Source organism: Silurus aristotelis (assembly GCF_946808225.1).
Source record: "Silurus aristotelis genome assembly, chromosome: 6".
In the NCBI taxonomy this organism is placed as follows: domain Eukaryota; kingdom Metazoa; phylum Chordata; class Actinopteri; order Siluriformes; family Siluridae; genus Silurus; species Silurus aristotelis.
Window position 1 is genome coordinate 25,332,237 of NC_139579.1, and position 21,071 is coordinate 25,353,307.

Consider the following 21,071-nt stretch of genomic DNA (forward strand, 5'->3'; position numbering starts at 1 on the left):
ACTTGTTCTCAGACATTCCACAACATTAAATGTAACAATAAAATGATCAGATTTGTGTGCCGTTTTTCTTGAATCCCACCATCAATAGGCAACAAGAAAACATAGAAAACAAAATTGGGGTTGTCTGTTTACTTTTTAGTCTCTGTAAGAACTTTGAGGCTCTTTCTTGCACTGTGTATCCAACTGTGATGTCTAGACAGACATGGCCTTATGGACCAGTTTTCCAAATTGTTTTCTCATCCATGACACAAATTATCTTTAAGCCATAAATATAACATAAATACACTATATAGACAAACGTTTGTGGAAACTTCAATATAAGGTTTGTATGTTTTTGTTTTATATCCCATTCCACATCTCTATTTGCTGTTGTTATGTGCTGTGTGGAGTGTGTTTGTTGAGATTTGTGCTCATTCACCCACAATAGTAAAGTCAGGTACTGATCTAGGTGAGGAGGCCTATGGTGCAATCAGCGCTGCAGTTCACCCCAAAGTTGTTGAGTAGGGTTAAGGACCAGTCAAGATCTTTTACTCCAAACCATGTAAAGCATATCTTGATGGAGCTGGCTTTGTGCACAGGTGCACTCTCATGCTGGAGCAGGTTTGGGACTCTGGATTGGATAAATTGGGTGTCCCAGTATTTTTGTCTGAATAGTGTATGAATTATTTTTTTAGATGCAATCAATGATCCACTTTAATAATTCATTTTGGATGGATGTATAAAAAAATGGATTATGTACATTGTGACTCATAGCATTTTTGTTGTTTTGTTGTTTATATTAACAGTGGTACCCAGCATGCAAGACACAAGAGGTTATGACAACACTATTTTCGGTTTCTACCCCTACAATCCTGAAGAAACCACCACAGGTTCCCTTTTGATCTTTCATCCAGCTGTGATTTGCTTCTTACATCTCAGTTCCTTTGCTCTCCTTTTGTTTTGTTGCAGCAGTGCACTACATCACTCCTTGGTCTCTGCACTAATTAACTGACCCTGACTACCATGTTCTTCTGTCTGTGTGATCAAAATAGTTTAGAGGCACTCAACTGTGGCATTTTTTCCCCTCTCATGGGCTGATCAAGTCATGCTTCAGCAGCTTCTGGGGGCTTCTTGTCGTTTTGTGTACTAGCGCTCTCGAAATGAAAACGTTTCAGTTTACTGTAATTAAAACATTATGTGTTATACTGCATGTGTCTGTGTGCGTGCATCTGTTTTATCTCTGTCTTTTGTTCTGTCTGTTTGTGCTTGGCCCATTCCCTTTATGAATGCGTCTAATAGTTTCACTTTCTCTTTATAGTTTCACAATGCATCACTGTCTCGATTTGCTTTTTTTAAATTTTTTATTGATTATTCAGCATTGTAATCCAAAACTTACTGTGTGTCTGTTACTTTGTTTCCCTCACACCACCTCCCTTAGTTCTCCAGCGGGATGTTTCTTACTGCCATCAGACTGCGTTTGGATGTTGTCATGATGGTGTGACTCCAGCCACTGGACCTCATGGCCAGGGATGTTACCAAACATCATCCTGTACCCACACAAGGTACACAAGAGTGCAATAAATATTTTATTCAACTATAAAATTAAATTGTTTCTAATTATATATAAACAGTCATGTGAAAATGGAAGTACAATCTCTTTGAATTCTGTGGTTTTACATATCAGGACATAATAAAAATCATCTGTTTTTTAATAGGTTTTGTTTTAAAATTAGGTACATTCAACATTACGTTAAATTTTGCAGGTGTTTTTTGTTTTTTATTTTAGCTTTTTAATTTTTTGTAAAATTAAAAAAAAGCCCGTTAAAAAACTAAGCCTTGATAGTCAATGCTGATAATTTTGACAATTGTCCCAACTTTTGTTTGTCTTAAGATACAATACAATGTCTATACTATAATGTTTGAACGGGCTGTATTACTACACCCTCTTAAGAACTATTTCGACTTTATTGTACTGCAGTATTATATTGTATATAGTATAAGTAGTATATTGATCTCATAATGGCAAGAAATACACAGTTAACACAGGAAGACAGGCGGACCATTATAACCCTTAAAAGTGTACCCTTAAAAAGAAAACCTAAGGGTCAGTGAATACAATTTCCTGCACCATCAAAAGGCACTGACAGTAAGAAGTCTGGCAGACCCAAAGCCTTAACAGAAGAAAATGTTTTTAAAGTTATATTGCCTAATAGGCAGCTCATAGGACAATAGATTTAAGCACAGCTTTACACTAGTCAAAGTGCGTGTCACTTTTAACTGTGAAAAAAGACTTTGAGGTTTGACAGGTAGACTGTCAGTAAGAAAGGCAATGCTAAGATGGAAAAATAAGAAGATGAGGCTTGCCTGGCCATAAAGCACTGGCACTGGACTACCAAAGTCTAGAAGAAAATCTTATGAACTGATGAACCAATATCTTAGGTTCTTCAGGTAGGGTTTGTGTACACCGTTGAGACACCAACTGCCAAACATGGAGGAGTGAGCATGATCAGCATTTTTCAGTGCCATACAATACACTCTGGTATACACCTAGTTGTTTAGGGGTTCATGCTACATCGACAATAACTAAAACCTACCGTTAGACTGTATTAGAACTACTGTAGTAGAAGAGAACCCTAAACTTAGAGCTGTTTGAAAATTTAACGCACTTCTACTGCAGTGTTTGGAGGAACCTTGCTAATATTTAATCATTTGATTAATTGTTTTTACCTTCTTAATATATCTCATATGCATTTCTGTTTGTGATTTCCTCCTGCCCTATATATTTCACATCTTTCAGGTATGGCTGTTGTCAGGACAGTGTGACTCAGGCACATGGACCCAATAAAGAGGGTTGTCCAGAATACGTTCCCTCTGTCCCCGCTGTGAGTGTTTGCTATTGTTAATGGATTATTCTGTATAAACATGGTCTCTATCTTTTCTTGACGCTATTCTGTCTCTTTCTTTTGTCTCCTCAGACAGAACAAGAGGTCTGCAGCAGGTCCAAATACGGCTGTTGCTTTGATGGAGTGGCCTCAGCTCGGGGTACTAATGGAGAGGGCTGCCCTATTTCACCTGGCAGGGGTTAGTTACAAACATACAGGATGTGGCACTTTGATTTATTTTTGTAAAAGATAGACTCCTTCAAATATAAAAACATATTACATATTATTCTTTTATATTTATTATACTTTATATTATCACTTTTATACATATTAAAAGTGATCAATAATAAACAAAATATGCCAATACTGTAAGCACATTTTCAAAATTAACAAATGCTAAGAAAGATGCACTGATTATGTGTTTCTGTGTCTCCAGCTCAGCGTCCTCTATGTGATCTGCCCCAGGCGGTTGGACTGTGTGATGAGTGGACTGCTCGATATTACTATGACCCTGCCTCGTCCCACTGCGTACACTTCTGGTACGGTGGCTGCCATGGCAACAGCAACAACTTTGCCACTATAGAGGAGTGCCAGCAGACATGCCAAAACCATAGGCCCGTCGCCACATCATACAGCACCGTCACGCGCCAAATCTGGCCAGGTGCCAACACATCTCGGCATTCCCGTCATCACTGGGTGCAGTCGGCGGGGCGCAGGCCAGCACCCAGAGACGTGCAGTCTAGCAGCCCTGATAACAGGTAAGAGTGCTGTGCAGGAGCCCTTTAACCACACAATGCCCTGTGTACCAATCTGAGGAGCCTGACACTGCTCTCCGCTCTCAGAGGTGGCCACATACACACACACACACACACACACCAGACACCTTCACACAATCTGGTCCTTTTTCATACACAAACATTAATATTAATGTCCAGTTTGGATATTAAGAGCACAATACACAGGATTTACACACAATCCCAGAATGTACTGTGCGCTGCAGAGTCACTCTTATCATGGCTATTAATTCAATATTTTTTTACAGATTTAGTAGTGTAAAACAAATATATTACTAACTTGGTTAGGTGTAAGCCAATTACACAAATTTTTTGTTAGCATTCTCTAGCTCATTTTAGTCAAAAAATTTACCTGCAATATTTTTAAATATGCAATTCCCAAAATGTCCTGTCAATTTTTTTACAGCCTCGTTTGGTGGATGTAGAGTATTTCCATCTTACCAAATTATAATAAAAAAATTATTTTCACTAAATATAATGACTAAATTCTGGCTACGAATTGAGATCGGGTCATTAAGACTTCATGTCAATTAATTAATTAAATAGACCGTGTAAACGGTGCTGACCCTGTTCTTGAGGTTCGCCTGGAAGAAAGAAACATTTCTTGAGAAAAAAAGGTAAAATGTTAAAATATCAGTGAGTAATTTATTATTAGAAATAATAAAAAAAACACCTACATGTAAATCATTTTTAAAAAAGAACTTGAATGAATATCAACCATTTTCTGCATCGATGTTCACAAAATAAATTCCTGCATGTGTAAACACTGAACTTGTTTCTCAAAAAGATCACACATTAATACAAACTGTATATAGTTATTTCATTGCAGCTTTGGTGCAAGTGTTTTTTTTTTACATATAGTACATCATAGGGATGGCTTATAGGCCCGCTTACATTTGTACACAACTTTATCATGGTCAACACACCCAACACATTCGCTCACTGGCTCTGCACACTTACTTTGCACAGAAGATGCTGCCTATAATCACTGCAGCCCTGTTGGACATTTGGAGCTTTCTGGGACTGGTGCATTTCTTCTTTTGTAGATTTTTGCCCATTCCTCCACATTTGCACTTAAGTTTGTGTTTAGTGTGTTAGTGTTAGCCTAGCAGTTTAGTCCTGTTGAATTCTCTCTCTCCATCTTCTTCTGTCTTTGACAATATTGTGTACGTGTGGTGTATTCAACGGCCTCTGTTTTTACTGATGTCATTCAGTGCATCCAATAAAGGAGACTGCTGTGATGCCCCACCGTTGCTGGATCTGTTTGTGTTTCTCCCAGGTGTGTGTGTTCTAGGTGTGGGGCAATATGAATACACTTGCAGACTTCAAAAGTGAGAGTAGATTTGTGGAATAAAAACCTGATCCACACTGGCAATTATATTTCAAAGGGGTAGTATTTGTGACAACCGGACAATTTTGCCCCACCCTTACTGCTGACTTCTGCTTACCTCAGATACATTTATGTTTCTCACAGCAACTTGTTTTTTGCCCATTACCTATAGACTAATATATGTTTTATATTTTGGGCTGTATTCACTCTACCATGGTTGATAAAAAAGCGAAAAGCATTAAAGACTATTTTCAAAGATGCTTTTTTTGAAAAGCTTATAAACTTTAACACAAACAAGTTTCTAAAAGATACAAAAATCCATAAAGAGAAAGTACAGACTTGAACTGCAGTTTATATTCATTTTCTTTGCTGTCAAAAATATTTAGACAACAAAACAGTAAAGTCTACAATAATATGAAAAAGAATAAGTAGTAAGATAGTTAGCACTAAAATAAACAATAGGCCAATACTATTACATTGAAAATCTCAGTTGTAATTATATTACATTAATTATTGCAAGTTTGAATAAACAATATATCTTCAATTGGCATTATTCCTCAATGCCATACCATTAGTTTGTATTTAATTTAATTGTGTAAATGATTAAATTGTGTGTATGAAAATTAAGACTATTTTAATATGATTTTTAATTTGCTCTTTTGAATGGGTGATACTATTAATTTTGTCTTTTTTTTTTTTTTTTTTTTTAGTATTGGATTGAGCAGATAGAAATATTACTTCATTTATTACTTCAGACTGTTAGCCAGTGATGTTGGTCTTACATACTGTTTCTCAACCCAATATCATGCAAGAAAAATGTTTGGGATCAGAATTGCTTTCAATTAAGACAAACCTCTCATTTGCTGATTAATACTGGTTAATTACACACTATAGGCATGCAACTCAACCGAATCTAGCATGTGGTAAATACTAATAATTATTGTAAAATAGATTTGATTCTATTGTAAATTGTAAAATTACCCTCAGAGAAATTATTGTTGTAAAATGAGCCACTATTGTAATAAGAAATTTTGATTTAAGTTGCAGTGTTGTAATTATGTGGACTGCATGGGCTCATAAAAGGATGCCATTTGGTGCAATTAACAAGACACACTTTGGTGACGGTCAGCCTTCTGCAGCATTAGGCAAACATATACTGCCTGGACTCATATGCTCTGTATATAGCTTGCGATTCTAAACTCAGTGGAGTGATCTGAACAGAATTAAATGCATGACAGCCCTGGCTGAGGCATATAGCAACTTCTGTCCTGGGTAGTCTAAAGGACGTCTGCTCTTTAGACGGAAACAGAAGAGTTTCTATGGCTGTAACCAGGACAAGGCTGATCTTTATGCTTACTTTGGTGGCTTTTTGGACATGCCATTTTGTGGCCAATAGTACAGCATAAAGTAAAAATTCTCCCCTTCTCTCTCTCTTTTTCTGTCTTTTTTTTCTTCCTGCATGTCTTTCCTGTCAAATTTCTGTCTTGCCTCTTTTTCCTTCGTCTTCTTTTTTTCGTTCTCTTGTGGCCTCCCCTGCTTCAGTTGGCCTGCTGTGGGTGTGAATATAGACAAGTCGGATCCATCTACGGTGGAGGGTATAGTGGGCCAGTGGGTGGTGTTGCCCTGCAAGGTGAACCCGCCTCCATCTTCTACTGTGACAGTCGAGTGGAGAAAAGATGGTGTTCTTCTTGACCCCTCCAGGTTAGTACAGCATTAATTCTTTTAATACACATCAAAATATTAGTTCTGTTCATAACTAATCTTGTTTTATTCCCTGTTAGACTTGTGTATCTGGCTTATAATATAAAGATTGATTATTACAATTACAACAAGTAGAACAATTTATTAAACATAATTGTGTATTCGTTTATTGTACTCTGAAACTAATTAACACATATTTAAGCATTGGGAATATATGTAGAAATTATGTCAGTGTTCTCTAGTTCATTAGAAGTTTATGGTTTATTATCAAAGGTGAATTTTATTCGTTTTCAAGCAACCCCTGAGCATTTGGAAGTTTTTTTGTATTTACAATAAATTAAATATTATGTTAAGAAATTGACCTTGTCGGTGACTGATGAAAGATTTTGATCGACTGATTCTCAATTCTTATTTGTCAGATCGATTCATTCATTTTATATAATAGCTGTCAGGGATTCACCCTGCCACGCCCCCCTCTGTAGCTGTCAGGGATTCACCCTGCCACGCCCCCGTCTGTTGCTGTCAGAGATCCACCCTGCCACGCCCCCCTCGATAGCAGTCACGCTGCTTCTCAAGATTACCGACAGCTGTGGCTCATGAAAGATCAGACTACATAAACTCACGTTCTTGAGTCACAGGCTGTCGGTCGTTATATTGTCAAGCTGGACAATCGCGTGGCTGCTCGACCGCCGGCTGTATATGCGAATTCCACTTCCGACTTGCATTACTCATTGCCGAAGGCTTTATGGATTATGCGTGGGACATTCGAACTCATAGCGGACAACGCGTATCGAGCGGATGTCTTTGTTTGTTGTTTTCAACGGCTTATGAGTGTTTTTGTGTTGTACGGTTGTTGAAATAAAAGGACAATGATCGGACTATATCGGCTTCCGCGTCTGCAGCCTGACAATAGCAGTTCTGATAGTATTTACAGCTGTAAAAAAATGGTATGGTGTAATGTTATAATAATTCCATTATATTAATTATAATAAGCCAGTTTTATTTTAATGTCCTTGTTCCAATAGGTTATAATTTGTGTTGCAATTTACTGTAGTAACTTATACAGACATTGTGTTATTCTTGACGTGATGGCATTAGGAGACATTTTTTTCTCTCATGTCACTGCTTTGTCAGAAAAGCGGTCAGAAAAGCAGGAAGATCTTCAGGATATGCCTTTATAACCTGACAAGTTACCTTCTGTTTTATTAGTTTCATGCGGGTGATAAAAATAGATGCAGGTGAGGTAACATTGTGTATCCTCACAAGCCATATATCTGATGACAACAAACAAGGAAACCAGTATACGACCTAGGATTTAATAAACATGAAATACAAGATGAGAAAGTGGAATTTATATGTAGGTAAATTGACGTATACGGAAAGAGAAAATAAAACTAAAATGACTTCATGGAAATATGAGAACAAATATTGTGTAAGCAGCACTTGGACCCACAATGCACTCTTATGAAGGTAGTTTGTGACTAACAGATATGAGCTTGTTTTAAGCACCATCAAAACAATGTTTAGTTTAAAATTTGAAAAACCTGGCAACCTTAACGTGAGAATTGATAATAAAGGTTACTTACATCCTGCTGAATCTTATATTCCTATTGCCTTCCCATGGTGACTATCTTTTTTAAAAACATACAGGCGTATACAGCAGCCAAATGGCTCACTTTTAATGGGCCCTGTCAGGATTAACGACTCGGGCTGGCTGCTGTGTGTGGCCACACGAGACCGAGAGAGAGATCACCGCTACATCTATCTGTCTGTCTCAGGTAAATCCCACCTGCTATTTTTTCATATTGAGGAAGTTTCTGTTTAACTGAAATTGGGAGAAATAACTAATCTAACACTCTCTCTTCAATATATATTTTTCTAATACATTGTTTAATAGGATGCATGTACATACACAGTGCACTAAATAATCATTTATACATCATGCTTTCTGTGGTTGTAGAGCCCAAAGATGGAGACAGTAGACCAGATTCTGCTGATTTTATTTTCCCTCCCAGGTATTTGGTATTAAACATAAACACATTTACATGCATGAAGACACTAAGACACTCCTTTATACATTTTTTGTTTTCTGAATTTATTTTAGGTTCAGTATTGACCGATCAGACTCTACACTGGTAAATGCACGTGCAGGTCATATTGCCAGGCTACACTGCACCATTCTCCCTACTTCAGCTGCTAATTCAGTCATCATACAGTGGACGAAAAATAGAGCTGTTCTCAACACACTCAGGTATGTACAGAAGAAGTAAAAACGTACTCTCTTATACTGTAAGAGTATTTTGTCTGTACCGCATAAACAATTGGACTGAAACTCCTGCCATCACTGTTACTGAAAACAGTCTAAACTATAAGATTTAGATTACAACTGGAAGCAATTATCTTGTTTTATGTTGTATTAGAATTGAGTTGTTGATGAGGTCACTCTTTGTGTTAATTTTTTACCAAGATCTTTGTCCAGTGAACTCATCCAGGATCAATAACCAGAGCCAAGGTACTTTTGGGTCGGCTCATTTGTAATGGCGAAGTTATTTCGTGCAGGGTGTGAACCCAGGTTCACCCTAGTGGAGCTTTAAACAGCGAGACACCCACAGAGACAGGGATAGACCAGAGGAAGACAAAACTCGTTAGGAATCACTGAAAGCTCAGGACAAAGAAACACTTGGTCTGAGACTATAATACATTTTTTTATATACAGCTGCATTAAATTAGACTATTAGCTTCTTAAAATATGGCTACAGAAACCAGAGAAATTACGAAGATGTACTCAGGAGATTCTTATATTTACATTTATGGCATTTGGCAGACACCCTTTTCCAGTGCGACTTAAAACTGACCAGTTGAGGGTTAAGGACCTTGCTCAAGGGTCCAGCAGTGGCAGCTTAGTGGGAATTAAACCAACAGCATAAAGCATAATTGATTCAAGACTGAGCACTGGATGATTCGAGCACTCATTTTAAATAGGCCAACACACAGGTGGAGCTGATTGCGAGTGATTAAAAACTAGAAGATGCTCTCTATCATCCTCTAGTGGCAGAAGTCAATCTTGCAATGTTCCTGGTGGCTATCTGTCTTTCACTAGTGATGGCAGGAGGCAGACCTGCCTGTCTCCTTACAGTAAATTATTTTATTATAATTTAGACTGCAGTGTGCATATGTACTTTTCAGGTACAGAAACAAGCTGAGATTCTTCTGTTCTTTATAAGTTAGGAATAATACAGTAAGTTATAAGAAATAACAATGGCATGGCCTCATGTGAAGCTTTACTTTTATCACAGAAAATTTTTGTTTTTTTCTACAATTGCACATTTCTATAACAATTTACCAATGCAAAATATTGTTTATAGATTAAAGAATGACCAATCAGATTGGAGAATTTAATAGAACTCATCAAATACATCAAAATAATGTATTGATCATTTGTAAAGAAAATGTCACCACACTAAAATGGTAATAGCTGTAAGATCGTTATTATTAATCAAAATTACAATTTAACGAAACTAAGCCACAGTTATAATAGTTGTTTCGCAGCTGTTTACAATTTGGCTTTCTAATTAATATACACGATTTTGTGCATATGCACGTGTTTTATGCTTCCAATCTCCTGTTTACTGTTCATCTGCTATTACAGGCACTCTCAGCACTCTGATGGCACCCTGGTGATCAACAACCTCACATCTGATGATTCAGGTGTCTATACCTGCACAGCCTCAAGCACTCAGCAACAGGAGCAACTGCAAATCCAGCTCAAAGTCTCGGGTTTGTAATTTGAAATCATCCTGTTGTAACGTGTGTACAGTCTGTACAGTGTGACCGACACAGCTGTGTTTTTGCTCTATGCCTCTAGGAGACCTAAAGATCACCATAGCTCCCAGTGACATTCAGGCATCTCAGGGCAGTGTGGTTCGGCTCCCGTGTGTAGCATCCGGAGACAGTGTCAACATAGCTTGGTCCAGGTTTGAGTATTTCTCTTGAGATTAAAGCTTTTCTATGTGCCTTAGGAATGTGCTGACTAGGGCTTTTAGTTGAAAATGTTGATTTAAAAAGTATTATTGCTGTATGTAATTGCTTTTCCTTGTTGTCCATTGCAGGAACGGTGTGCCAGTGAGACCTGATGGGCAGCGGGTGCAGGTGTCAGCAGATGGCACAATGACTATATATAATGTGAAGCCTGTGGATGAGGGCTCGTATACCTGTAATGCCTACTCTGGCACACACGCTGTCAGTGCCACTGCTGAGATTCGAGTAATAAAAGGTATAGCGTTTGCTATGTTTTGGGAAGGAAAATTTGGCTCAGTGATGAGAATGTTGGGCTTCTGATCAAAAGGTTGTGAGTTCAAATCCCAGCTGTTGCTGCTGGGCCCTTGAGATGGACCCTAACCTTCAACTACGCTGATGTATAAATGATAGAATTATAAGGACGTCTGCCAAATGGTGTAAATGTATTTTCTTTTTAAAGCAGAGCAACTACTTGTTTACATTTATAAACAATTCTATAGTAAAAGAAAATAATAAAATACAAATTGTATGGTGTAATGTTATTACATTTGCCATTATATTAATTATTATATTTCATTTATTATATAATGGTAACTATTATATAATAAAAATAATTCAATTAAAAGTTAATACACACAATACAATTTTCTTATTAGAATGCAACTATAAGAAAGGCATTAAACCTTTTATTTTTTTCATTTTTTTATTCATTTATTTTTATTCCTTTATAACTCACAGAAAATAGGACTTTTTGAAAACTGCAGACATGTACAGTATAGTGATTTTTAGGTTTCTAAACAATGCAGGTCAAACAAGCGTGTAGAATAGAACCTCGATACTCGCGACCTTGACATTCGCGACCTCCATAGTTCGTGACGTTTCATTTGGAACTGGACTGAGAGTAACCCTCGAAGAAAATATGATCGTTTTTGAGAAGCTGCAAGTAGCTCGAAAGTTTTGGGTAAAATTTAGAGTTTGTACTAATAAATTACATCAAAATGTTTGAAAAACTATTTTATTATTATAATATTTATTTAAAGTAGTAAATAAAACATTTATGATAAGTAATTCACAATTTTTGTTGAGTTTACAGCACAGTACATGTACAATTCCCCTTGAAAAAGAACCATTAAAAGGAGAGTCAAAACCTCGTGATTTTTTTGTTACTCGCAAGGGGTCATAAAACGTTGCACATTGTAATCTCTTATTGTAAATCTGTAATCTCTTATTGTAAATCTGTAATCTCTTATTGTAAATCTGTAATCTCTTATTGTAAATTTGTAATCTGTTGGTGTAAACATCAAACAAATCAATCCATTTCAGTTATTACCTTAAAAACATGTAACAACATGAAAGGGTTTTACAAGGACAGAGTTTCTTTTCAGGTTCTGCATTTTAAATGATGAACAAACAACAGGAGCAAATTAAAATCTATTAACATGAATATCATTTAATCAGAGAATGAATATTTTATTGTATTTTTTGTGTTGCATTCTAAAAACTAAAAACTTATCAGTTAAAACACGATTTAAATTTATACAAACAATAATTATTTATTGTGCTGTGTAAAGATTTATTGTGCTGTTATGAAGGAAATAAATTCCTTAATAAGAAAAAATAATCAAGAGTGCACTTGGCGACACCTCGAAAATCTTTAGCGACACCTAGTGGAAGTCTTCAAGATAATAAATGCATTGTTAATAAACGGTAAATGAACCACAAACTTTTTAACATCCACAAGCAGAGATTTCAGGACATCATTATAATTTATGTTCCTTTTAAATTACGTATACAATCATTCATCCAATCATTATCTGTGACACGTTCCCAGTACATCCAATCATTATCTGTAACACGTTCCCAGTACATCCAATCATTATCTGTAACACGTTCCCAGTACATCCAATCATTATCTGTAACACGTTCCCAGTACATCCAATCATTATCTGTGACACGTTCCCAGTACATCCAATCATTATCTGTAACACGTTCCCAGTACATCCAATCATTATCTGTAACACGTTCCCAGTACATCCAACTAGGAGTGAATTAAGTCATTTGGATGGTAAAATACTTTTATAACTGCAATAATTAGCTGAATTACTAAACTGTTATATTTTTTTCTGCAGATAATTATGGAGATCAAATCCTGCCTCCTGACTGCGTGGATGAGCCCGAGTTAGCTAACTGTTTGCTGATAGTCAGTGCACGCCTGTGTGGACACAAGTACTATTCCAGCTTCTGTTGTGCCAGCTGTTACAACTACTCTATTGGAAAGGGCAGGCCTGGGAGACACGGCTAATCGTCTCGCCTTATCAACCGGACTGTTAGTTCTTTTCTGCATATGGCCCAGATGGACCGTCCATCAGCAGCTTTGTCTTTATATCCTACATCTTTTTCGAGGAACTGACTTTCAGAAATCAGTGACAGTACGAGACAGATGCATTCTGCTCCAAGAACTACAGAGAGCCACTTTGGCATGTGCCCATTTAATGTATTGTAAAAGCAGAGGAATATTTGAGTTCATCTTATTTCTGACAAACATTTATGTTATTATTATTATTTTTTTATTACATATGCCGTTTATTTATAATGATTGACTGTGCTTTTATTTTTTTAACATACTGTGTAATGATGTGTGTAATGTATTTTTAATGTATTGTGTCAATTCTGGTATTTTGTAAGCGAAACTGCATAAAGGGTAATAAACACAGACACATTAATAGATTCTTCTTTAATGGTTTCTATTCAAATCTATATCTAATAATGTTCCCAGTGACAGTCATGTAATACAGGAGGACATAGGCCCATTCTATGCTCATTGTTTGATTTATATAGTGCATATGAAAGCACTAGTCTTATTTTAAATGATAATGATCCTACAATAGGTTGCTTGTACTTCTCCTACTACCTTTATGACAATCATTTCAATTCAAAACCGTGATAAATTCAGAGCCTATCCCAGGAACCTTCCTGCTTTGGGGAGGAAACTAGAGAACCTGGAATAAACCCATACAAACATGGTCAGAATGTGCAAAACACTAACCTGAACTTGAGCTTGAACCAGGGTCAACCTGGCCAGTACTGAAAAGTGTTTATTTAAAATATTCTCTATGTAAAAAAATTATAAATAGAAAATAGTCTAATTTGTCATAGTTTTTTAAGTATATATTTGAAATAGCGTGGCTATTTTTTGACTGGAAATATTCTGGATTTCAGGGAATTAACTCTGATTAAAAATTGCAAATCAATGGCGTTTGTTATAATGGCCACCAGAGGGCAGTAAATGTAAAAAATACATCATTGTTACCACTAGGGGGCTCTGTTCACACCGCAAACACTATCAGATGAAAAAGTTAGTAATCAACTAGAAATAAGTCTTTAACTGTATTGAGTAAGGATTTTCTTTTAATACATTTTTATATGATTTAATTTAAACCGATGTACCTATTGTACAGGGTGAAGACTCGTTAAGCATTACACAGCTGCTACCTTCCAAAACTTTAATAACTGATTCTTTGCATTCTGACAGTTAATGTGTAAATTTTATGTTCAAAATAGCTTTTATTATCAGCAATTGTCAACCATTTAAATCTATAGAGTATAAAAGCTCATACATAACAAACTTTTATTTCTGTTAACATAAAACTATATAATGTTGCCTCTATAGCATGTGATGTTTGTCTTCATCAGTACAGAAGAATCTGCAGATGTAGGCTGATGTTTCCGTCTGAAAAGCACAACAGGAAACAAACAATGAAACTGAGATGGTGGTGGTGATGGTGGTATATAGTGTGCGTTAGAATTGTCACCACAAGCACTTAAAAATACATAAGTAAAATATAAAATAAAATTGTTTCATACAAAATACCCCAGATGAAAAAAAACACATTTTACTAATACCTTTTTTGTTTCGCTGCTTGAACATGTATTAGTGTGGTGTTATTTATAACTATTTTTTTTTTCATTCAGGAGTTTATTCAAGAAAGTCAATACATATATACAATACAATTATTATAATTCTAAAACAAATACTTGGGCATCTGAGGTTAATTAAGGACATTGAAAGCAAAATATAATCAATATTTGAGTCTTTATTTATTTATAATGACAATCACAATAAACAGGTGTAGTGAATTAAATGATGTCATCACGTTGGAAGGCGTTTCTTTGTAATTATTCCACTAACAATGTGCTTGTAGTCCCGCCTCTAAACCATGCATTTTATAATTTCTGCATTAAGTTCCCTCAAATGCAGGTGGTCGCAATAAAAAATGGCCCATCTGTATGCGATTCTCTACTTTGTTACCTTCAAATGGGTTTATATCAACTGTAAGATCATAATATTGCCGATAAAGCATTGTCACAAGCTGTTTTATCACTAATTTTACCCACATTTATTTTATCACAGGTCAGCAGATCATACAGGTCCAACAGGAACCACAGGACCTGGTTCTTTTCGCTGGATTATCAGTCAGAGTTTCTTGTTCTGTAACTGGCTTGAGCAATCCGGACCTGTTCTGGTACCGCTGGAATGAAACAGAAGGGTTCACACTGGTATTCACCTCCAGAGGTACTGGGATGATGGACCCAGCCAGGTCTGGCCAGTTTAAATCTAGCAGACCTAATGATCTCCAGATGTTCTTGGAGTCTGATGCAGTTAGTGAGAACGGCTCTGCAGTGTGGTATTGTGCAGCCAGGCCCCACAGTATCCCAGAATCATCACAGAGCTGTACAAAAACTACCAGACTCAGGACTTGTTTCAAATGTGTTCCTCACGTGTTTGTTCAAAAGAACCAAACTGAGAAAAACATGATTGGTAGCAACATATAAAAAAGTGTAGACTAAAGTTTCATACCTTAAAGATTCAACAGGAAGCAAGAAAACACAAAAGGAAATTCTCATGATGGTGGTTTTGTATATGCTCTCAATCTCATTATGATTCCAAACTTGAACAAACAATGAATTATTTTTTCTGTAGCGCTACACTAAATTTACAAAAGTATTGGGTCACCTGGTCATAAGTATGGTATGTGATATTTCAGCATTGCATTCCACATGTATTCCCAAGTTGCTCCTATAATTCCCTCCACACTTCTGGGAAGATGTTCCACTAGATTTCTAAGTGTGCTTATGAATATTTGTGTTCATCAGCCACAAGGGTATTACGAAAGGCAGGTACTGATGTAGGTGAGGAGGCCTGGGGTGCAGTCAGTCTTCCATTCATCTGAAAGGTTTGAGGTATGAGCTCAGAGCTCGATAGCAGGCCACTTAAGATCTTACTTTTCAAAGCATGTACTGTAAACCAGATCTTCAAGTAGCTCACTTTGTGCACAGGGGCATTGCCATGCAGGAACAGGTTTGGGTTTCCAAGTTCAAGTGAATGCAAAATTGTATTATAGTATAGCACAAATATTTTTTTTATTATTATAAAAGTGTGAATGAGTATTGTAATTAAGTGCCTCTAACTTTGTGGTAACAGTTTGGAAAAGAACAACATATAGCAGAAAAGGACAGGTGACCCAATACTTTTGCCAATATAGTGTATTATTCCTTGAGGTGAGTGATCCTTGACAGAACCGACTGAACTAGGGTTAAACCTTTCACCAATGAGATTATACTTCAACTCAGATTAAAGTTTAAAGAACTGCCCTTTTTAACAATCCTCATGTTTTAACAAAGTTACATTAAAGAAACTAGATACTTTGGTGAGTAATCCAGGTTTATATGAATCTGCAAGGCTTTACCTGTTTTCTATAAAAAAAAATATCTTGTTTTCCTGTGTCCTAAACAGAGTTCCTGGAACTGAAAGCCCAAATGCTCTGATGTGTGAACTCATATGTAATTCCCCTCCTCTGCTGTAGGAAGAGATAGTACTGTGTTCCACCCCCTAACCAGTAACAGTTGATAAACAGCACTAAAGCAGCACTATTGTATGTTCCACTGTTTAATATGAAGCGTTTGTGTTTGATTCTGTGCCTTCTGATAGTACAGTGGCTTTTCACTGCAGGTGCGAAATCAATATCATAAATAAAATATTGCTGTTACACATTTTAATGGCTAATCTGGAATAATTCATTTGTTCACTATTGCAGGTCAGCAGCTCATACAAGTCCATCAGGAACCAAAGGACCTGGTCCTTTCCTCTGGATCATCGTTGAGGATATTGTGCTCTATAACTGGAACTAATAATCCATATCTTTACTGGTACCAATGGAATGCAACAGCAGGGTTCACACTAGTATTTACATCTCTAACTACTGGAAGGATAGACCCCGCCAGTCATGGCCAGTTTAAGTCTAGTAGACCAAAAAATCTTGAGATCATTCTGGAATCTGATGGAGTGAGTGAGATTGACTCTGCAGTGTGGTACTGTGCAGCCAGGCCCCACAGCATCCCAGTATCATTACAGAGCTGTACAAAAACCTACAAGATTTTAGAATTGGACGTTACATGAGTTAAGAGTGACTAATCAAATGTAGTTAAGTGTTTGCAATGAAGAATATGTAGGTGAAGGTGTCGGCAGAAATGTGTTAGTGAGAAAAGTGTCAACAGAAAGCAAACAAACAATAAAGCTGAAATTCTCATTGGTGTTGGTTTATGCACAGCTCACTTTTGTTCCAGTGATGCTTGTTCTTGCCTCCTATATATTTCTAAAAGTCAGTCACAAACACTCTCTGCAGTATTCTGGATAAAACATTGGTAAATTATGTGTTTAATGCTTTCTGAACAGATTCATAAATATACTGTAAATGTTACAGTGGCTTTTATCAAGCTAAATGTGTAGCGCTATTTATGTCTGTATTTTAAGAGTCACTAACGGCTGTAACCACATTCCTGCTGTGTGTAAACACACTTGGCTAATAAACCTGATTCTAATTCAGATCATAAAGAGACCTGGTCTTAATTTTATTATTTGGTGAGGGAGCAAAGTGTATGTGAATTTGACCCAACAATGGCTTAGTTTTACCTTTTTGATTGAAATATCTAGATTTTAATGTTTACAAAGGTTCCTAGGAACTCAGAAACAGAAAATCTACATATTCATTACTCAACATGTGACACATATTGAGCAAGCACAGGGACCCTCCCCATATCCAGTAACCTGCCTTCCCTGCACTTAAACAATGCTTAAAAACATTGTTATTCTCAACATGAGGCGTTTGTGTTTGATTCTCTGCATTCTGAAAGTACACTGGCTACTGACTTAATGTTAGCTTTTAATGCTGACAATATACCATATTATTAATATAAACTGCATTTCAATACAACTCCAAATAATTTTATAGAATTATAATTTTTACCATTATAGGTGTGTATGCCATCAGAAACTAAAAGATCTGATTCTTTCCCGTGGATCATCACTGTAAATTTCCTTTCAATAACTGGCACTGCTAGCCCATGTACCCTGGTACAACTGGAACAAGACAGCAGCTGGGTGCACACTGGTCTTCACCTCTTTAAGTTTTAACTCAGTGACTTCAGCCAGTGAGGGTCAGTTTAAATCTAACAGACCTGATTGGCTGAATATTGTTCTGGAGTCTGATGAAGTGAGTTAGATTGGTTTTGCAGTGTGGTACTGTGCAGCCAGTCCACACAGCATTCCAGGGTCATCACAGAGCTGTACAAATACCACAACAATGTGATAAAGCTTGGTCTCATGCTCAAATATACAGTTTCTTAAATTATTTTAAACTCTATAGAAACATATGACCTCAACTGTTAATAGCCTTACAGATCTGTGAATTAAAATGTTTGATCGATGTATTTATTTTTATTTAGGTATATTTCTACAAGTGGTAATAATAGAGCACCACAGTCACATTAAAAAAAAGAAAAAAAAATATGATTGATGAAATAACAAGACAACTTTATCATTGATGCTGCAAAGAGACCTAGAAAAAATGTAAGTAGATGAAGGAAAATTTCGCAAGTATTTCTCTCTCTCTCTCTCTCTCTCTCTCTCTCTCTCTCTCTCTCTCTCTCTCTCTCTCTCTCTCTCAGAGGTAAAACAATCTCTTGCATTCTTCACTTATCCAAGTTATTTGGAAGGTTGGCTAGACAGAGGCTCTTTTATAAAGAAAAAAAAACATGTCTGTTTAAATTACTGGAGAATCTGGTTCTTTGGTATGATCAGATCAGGCATAATTCAAATATGGTTGGCACAAGAAACACAGCTTATTTCACCCAAATTACACCATATCCAAAGTGAAGCATTGTACCAACACAGTATTGGGCTGCTTCAGTTTTGCTGAAATTGGGAATAGGTGAATCATAGATACAGTAGCTCCAAATACATACTGATTTTGGCAAAACAAAAAAATCTGCATCTCTTAGACAGCTAAAGACAAAGAAAAAATAATCTTCCTGCTTAATAACATCCCAAAACACAATTTCGAGGAAGGTATCGTTTCTAAATAAGTTTGATGTTTTAAAATTAGCCAGAATCCAGATCAAAATCCTTTTGAAAACCTGTGCAATGACTTAAATAGGCATGTGCACAATAGAAACCCCTTGCAGTTTTATTGATCTGAGACCTTTTTGCAAGAAAGAGTAAAATAAGTTAGTGTTGGTAGTTGATTGACTCTTCACCAGAAATGACTGATTATTGTATCACAAGCAAAAGGTGCTCTACCGGAGTATCGTTTATGGGAGTGCATTCTTATGCAAACAGGCTATAAGATTTATTTATTTATTTTTTATTTGTTATCCTGAAATTTTACACATCTGACGTAGAGTGAACTAGCACAGGGTCCCACCCCATTGCTAAGTAACAGCCTGTTTCAGCATTAAGAATGAATTACTACATCTGCTTCTGCATATAGAGTCCATTATCATGATGCAGTTCCATTTAAATCTTTTTGCTTTGACAGTACACTGGTTTCCAACTTTATGTAAGAATATAATGTGATGAATTCAATGATTCTTAATTGAGTGTGTTTACAACTGCAACTCGGAACTAATTACAATTGTTTATCACAGGCATGCAACTAATACAGGTCCAACAGAATCCTAGGGACCTGGTTCTTTCCAGAGGATTATCATTGAAGGTTTCCTGCTCTGTAACTGGCACTGCTACTGCATATCTTTACTGGTACCACTGGAACGAGACAGCTGGGTTTACACTGGTCTTCAGCTCTGTAGGCACTGGTTCAGTGACTCCAACCAGTAAGGGTCATTTTAAAGCTAATAGATATAAAGAGCTTCAGATTACTCTGGAATCTAATGGAGTGAGTGAGATTGACTCTGCAGTATGGTATTGTGCAGCCAGTCCCCACAGCATCCCAGTGTCATTACAGAGCTGCACAAAAACCACAACCCAACATGAGTCAAGTCAAGTCAAGGTTATTTCTATAGCACTTTTCACAATAGACATTGTCTCAAAGCAGCTTAACAGAATAGTAATGAGGTGTTTGTGTTTGACTCTCCGCAGTCTGACAGTACAATGGCTATTGACTTCCTGTAAGCTTGCAATATTGTCAGTACTGCATGATGTAGAACAGCTTCAAAAGCAACTTTCAAATAATAATTTTAATCCATGTGCAGGTCATACATGTCCATCAGAAACCGAAGACCCTGATTTTTTCCTAAGGATCCTGTTCTATAACTGGTACTGAAAATCCAAAACTATACTGATACAACTGGTGCGAGACAGCAGGGTTCACACTGGTCTTCCCCTCTGTAGGTCTTGGTTCAAAGGTTTAAATCTTTAGACATAAAGTGAGTGAGATAGGCTTGCAGTGTAGTACTGTGCAGCCAGTCTCCACAGCATCCCAGTGTCATCACAGAGCTGTACAATAATCACAAGTGGTAAAGCTTTGGTTTTTGCTCACATATACACTTTTTATATACTATTTTACACTCTTCATAAGCACAAGACCCTAATTAATGGACGCATAGCTGATCTGTAAATTCATGTTTGCTAGTTATTTATTCTATATTTTTAAATATAAACACAGACCTGAACAGATTCAGATCACTCTGGAGTCTGATGGTGTGAGTGAGATTGACTCTCAACCGTCCCAGTGTTATCATAGAGCTGTACAAAAAGACACAATGCCAAGATCAGAAGATCTTTACAGAGTAAAGTCAGACTGTATTATTGTAGTACTGTTCTTAATAAAATAATTGTGAAAAGTGTAATCTGAAATGTGAGGGTAAGAGTCTGAACAGAAACACACAAACATTAAAACTGAAATTCTCATATTGTAACAGAGATGGTGTTGTTGGTTTAGTCACAGCGAATGTTTGTTCCAGTGATGCATTTTCCAAGTTGCCCCCATATAATTATTTTAAGAAGTCACTATCACATGTATTTGAAAAAAATACTGATTATAATCAAGTTGTTTAGTCATAGTCATAGTATAT

At 36.6% G+C, this 21,071-nt stretch overlaps 1 protein-coding gene across 6 annotated transcripts in view; it reads left to right on the forward strand.

Moving 5' to 3' along the window:
• Positions 1-13,428, forward strand: part of paplna (papilin a, proteoglycan-like sulfated glycoprotein) — a 30,123-nt gene extending 16,695 nt beyond the window's left edge. For all 6 annotated transcript variants that reach the window (XM_083543919.1, XM_083543915.1, XM_083543918.1 and 3 more), the window contains 13 exons: positions 786-869; positions 1,418-1,541; positions 2,777-2,861; positions 2,955-3,060; positions 3,298-3,619; positions 6,528-6,686; positions 8,337-8,464; positions 8,647-8,701; positions 8,791-8,937; positions 10,336-10,463; positions 10,552-10,660; positions 10,796-10,959; positions 12,833-13,428. In XM_083543919.1, the coding sequence (XP_083400045.1) occupies positions 786-869; positions 1,418-1,541; positions 2,777-2,861; positions 2,955-3,060; positions 3,298-3,619; positions 6,528-6,686; positions 8,337-8,464; positions 8,647-8,701; positions 8,791-8,937; positions 10,336-10,463; positions 10,552-10,660; positions 10,796-10,959; positions 12,833-13,005 (1,784 nt within the window). In that variant the 3' untranslated portion in view covers positions 13,006-13,428. The remainder of the gene's footprint in view (positions 1-785; positions 870-1,417; positions 1,542-2,776; positions 2,862-2,954; positions 3,061-3,297; positions 3,620-6,527; positions 6,687-8,336; positions 8,465-8,646; positions 8,702-8,790; positions 8,938-10,335; positions 10,464-10,551; positions 10,661-10,795; positions 10,960-12,832) is intronic.
• Positions 13,429-21,071: the final 7,643 nt, after the last annotated feature.